The following is a 4,616-nucleotide window of genomic DNA, read 5'->3' as shown; positions in this document are numbered from 1 at the left end:
GCTGACGTGGGTGCTGACGTGGCACAACTTTTCTAAATTGCGTTTTGACCCCCGGTTTTCGATTTTTTTTTCAAAAACACCCCCAGAATCCAAATTTTCACCCATTTTTTCCAAAATCAATTTCAATTAAATCCAAATAATATTTTAACCCAATTTTATCATTATTATTATTTTTATTTTCATTAAATTAAATTAATTAAAAATCTAAAAAATTCAAATACAAAAAAAGGAAAATAGAAAAAAATAATAATAATAAGAAGAATAAGATTAAAATACTTGGGTGTTACAAAAAGATTTAACTTATGACTGCATTGGTAGAGATATAGTAACCAAATTGCATTTGTTTCTAAAGAGTCATGACATATCCAAACGAAAATAATATTTTGTAACGACTAGATTCTTTTAATTAGAACAATTAAGCGAAAAAATTCGAATTAGCATTTTTCTTAAATTATTTATTAACATAAATATTAAAGAACAAGAAATAGACTTGGATTTTATACTAAAATATTTATTATTTATCATTTAAATAGTAATTATGCTATTTTTCATGAATGATAAATCTTTTTCCACACAAGAACTCTTAACAAAAGAGGGAAGAGGAAAGGACTAATTTTCTTTTAAAATTCTATTTTGATTCTCGGTAGCTAACTCATCATTATATTAATAACTAATATTATTAATTATTTTCTTATAGTAATTATTTTTCTTTTATAAATTTAAACCAAACAAAATATTATAATTTTCATTTCCTTTATTTTTCAGCTTTTAGTTATTAGAACCAAAAAACATATTTTTTTCTCATATATATATTTAGTGATTCTCATGTATGATATGACAATCATCATCATCATATCCACTTTCTATTATAAATTCTACTGAAAACTTTATAGTGATTTAGCATTACATCAAGTTACAATAACTCTTTAAATTTATAAAATGCACACACACACATATATATATTTGTGTATTTGTGTGTGTATTTCTCAAAAAGATATGACGATATGAAAAGTTAAATAACTGTAGTTACTTTTATTGGGTATGTATCAATTATCAAATCATAACAAATATAAGTGAACTCCACTTTATTCACTAAGGTGATCAGTAAATTCGTATTTCATTCAATTACAAGATGAAACAAATTATAAAATAATAAAAATTGATAGAATTTAAAATTTTTTTATTTTAATTTTACATAAAATTAATTTTTATTTCTTAAAAATTATTTTTACATTTTACAATTTAATTAAATATAAAGTTATCAATGTTTAGTATTTTTAGATAAATCATTTGTACTTTCACCATTATCTATAAAAGTTGAATTTATAGTTTGGACTATAAACTATACATTCTATATATTATTATTCATAAGTTGTGTTATTATTGTTGGATAAGTAATATATAATTAATAAAATGTATAAATTTATATTTTTTAATAAAAATTTGAAGAATCTCCCTTCTTTCCCACTTTAGCCGAGATACTCGTCTCTTTCTTCCTTCCCCCTATCCTCGAGATACTTGCTGGGATATTCGCCCATGATTCTGTTAGTTTTTTCCCTTGTTCATCCCATAACCATCTGCTCGTCAGAGCGGGATTCCATGGGGGATTTGCACAGAAGGACTCATCCCACCTCTGCTGCACTGGAATGGATGTGGAGTTTGTAAAAAGATTCTGAATGCCCCAACCAATCGCACAGGAATAAGGATAAAGGCTGGCGTTTGTATTTGAAGATTACAAATGTTGATTCCCCATTTCTCAGGTTAAGCCTCTTTCTTCTGAATAGAGGCTTTCAAACATCAATGGCCACCCGATTCCATAAACAATCCCCCATCCCAACCATAGAAGACAACGTGTGTCATGGTCCATAAAGCCCCCCCAACAGGTTTCCAAACTGCCTAGCTATTGTCCTCGATACATCGCCCGACGGGAGTGAGTGAATCTGCACCCAGAAGAGGCTTGTGTGAATAACTTTCTTTAGATATTCTCCCTCCTTAAGGTGGTGCACAACCAACAAGTGGTTATTAAAAGTCCATGGCCCTCTATTGAGCACTCTTTGGATATCCACTTCGTTGAAAAATCTGTACAAGCAATAGCCAAAACAGAGATCTATAACATTTACTGCCCCTATCGGCCTCCACAGGTTTGCCAGTGTATTCTTCATTAGTTCAAACTTCACAACCGCTTCTGTTAGGAATCTTCCCACAAAACAGAGGTCATACAACTCTTGTTGTTTAGGGACAAGTTCAATTAAGTCCCAGCCCCCATCCTCCTCTTCTACGATCGACAACGATGCCACGCCATCCACCATATCCATCGGTCACCCTTTGCATGCCAATCGATAGACTATTGAGAGATATAACAATACTTTGTCTTTGGTGCAAAAGGTCTCACTGCTGGAAACAATACCTCTTGTAGCCAAAAAAAAGCAAATGAAGAAGAGGGTCATCCAACACTGACTTGGTACTAGACCAAGTCAATTCCTATTTATATTGTATTTATATTTGTAAGTTTCAAAACCTAACCCTCTCAATGAAAAAGGGGAGGTAATTAATTCTATTATGTGGAATGAAGGAATCATCAGGGCAGATTCATTTTTTGTTCTAACAGTTGTTTGAATAGCCATATGTGCTCGTCAATTGTTTATTTCAAGCAAGGAAAAAATTGTCTTTATGGTTCAGTTGAAATGGTAGTGGACATTTTGTATTCAATTATTAATTTCTCTAATATGTGGTATAAGAGGTAGTAATCCTCTTTTTAAGGTCTTACTTGGATAAAACTGAAATGTATTGCATCAAGGTCCTTATAATATCAACTAGGAAAACTCATGAGCTGTGACATCCCAAGTGCTAATTAAGGCAAATGGGTATTAGACACAGATTCAGAATAACAAGTGCATGATAAAATTTATGCAGTGGAATCAGATCATAACAAATTCCTTACAAATATATATAATGTTCCAAATACATACATAAACTGAGGCCAGAAGTGGCTAAAAAAAACAAAACCTAACAGTCACTTCTTTCACTATGCCATTGGATTCATCAGAGTATAGGAACAGTCATGCACTCAGACTTGTGGATCAACGAGATCCTCATAGACTTCCAAGGGTAGGTTTTCTTGCGGTTCCTCATTTTCTTCCTTATCTAGGGGGAGCATGGAAATAGTAAATTCCATATGCCCAATAAGGAAAACAGTATTAAATTAATATCTTAAGATTTCAAAAGTTTGTTATTTTATCTTACCGTTTAACTTCCTTGTTTACCTATCTCACCATTATGAAACCATTTATTTGTTAAGAAAGTGATACATTAGCACAGAAAATCAAATATACATCATGCCAGATAATAGAAAAAATTAAATAAATCATGAATGATCATATAAATGACCATATCAGATACAAATAAGGCAATTTGCTCAAGCCCACTTCCGGCTGGCCAAACTATGGTATGATCTATGACCACGGTCGTACCAACCATAGTGGTCCTAACAGATATCTATAGCCATGACATTACTTAGCCATGGGTGACCCCTATAAATAGTGCGATGCTACTCTCATCAATGGGCACGCCGTCATCCACTAAGAGTGATTCTCTTACGTCTTTCCAGACTAGATAAGGGAGGGAGAAACAGATACCCCAAAAGACATAGGGAACAGATACCCCAAAGGGCAAGGAGAACAGATCCCTCTCAGAGATAAAAAGCCTAATGAGACACTTGGTGCAATATGCATGTCAATACAGATACACTTCGGACAATCCAGGCTTCATCCCACTATTCTTTTTTTTTTCTTTTTTACTTTTATTGTTACCAATTACATATTACATTTATTACATGAAAATTCATCAAGTGTCTTCAATTCACATAACATGCTTAAAAACTAGAACAATTCGACTCATTTGAACACAGAGGCACATAAAATAGGCAAATACTAATCATATTAAATTTTTTTATCTAAAAATACTCCTTAAGACATTGAAAAGTAATAGTAGATCCCTTACCAAAACCTCGATGATTTCTTCTTCACCGTTTTCCTTTCTTTCTCTTGTTCTCTCACTAATTTACTCTCTCTCTCTCTTTCTCTCTAAATCTTTAAAAAATAGAAGTGTGGAAAGGAAGGGAAGGGAAAGTTATAAAATTTTAGAACCGTTGGATTTGTGACAAGTGGTAAAATTCGGTGAAGAAAAAGGGGAAAAAGATGCTCAACATGAAAAATGAGGGAGGAGGATCTCCTCCGCCAGCTGCAGTGGTGTGTCGCCCGAGGCAGCGGTAATGCACTGCCCAAGGTGGTAATGCTTCAGTCGGCGCGCTGCAGACTAGCCTATAGGCACATAGGCCTATTTTCGCGCGTGTAGGTGCCAGGCGCACAGGGCCTATCTGCGTAGGCTTGCTACGCGGATGGCATGCGCACAGTGTATGACACCTATCCATGTATGAGGTAACCCAACGCCGTACGTGTGGATGGGAGGTACGCGTTGTGTGCACGTCCCGTGCGTGCATGCTTGCGTGCGGAGGGGACATGCTCGCTGGCATGCAGACAGTGTGCACCTCCCGTGCGTGTGTGTGTGTGGAGGGGACGTGCGCGTTGTGCACACATCCTGTGTGTGCTGGTGTATGG

At 34.6% G+C, this 4,616-nt stretch overlaps 1 protein-coding gene across 1 annotated transcript; it reads right to left on the bottom strand.

Annotated features, from left to right (window-relative positions):
• Positions 1-1,856: 1,856 nt before the first annotated feature.
• Positions 1,857-2,315, bottom strand: LOC148240142 (uncharacterized). Its single transcript, XM_088212082.1, has one exon. It carries the CDS (start codon positions 2,313-2,315, stop codon positions 1,857-1,859), a length of 459 nt encoding a protein of 152 aa, XP_088068208.1.
• Between the last annotated feature and the right edge of the window lie 2,301 nt (positions 2,316-4,616).

Source organism: Carica papaya, chromosome 9, assembly GCF_054855325.1.
Source record: "Carica papaya isolate Zhongbai chromosome 9, ASM5485532v1, whole genome shotgun sequence".
NCBI lineage: Eukaryota > Viridiplantae > Streptophyta > Magnoliopsida > Brassicales > Caricaceae > Carica > Carica papaya.
The sequence above is the reverse complement of the archived record's forward strand: the minus strand, read 5'-3'. Positions and strand labels throughout refer to the sequence as shown.

Coding starts and splice junctions, on each gene's coding strand:
- LOC148240142 (XM_088212082.1), bottom strand. CDS start 2,315: ATGGATATGGTGGATGGCGTGGCATCGTTGTCGATCGTAGAAGAGGAG.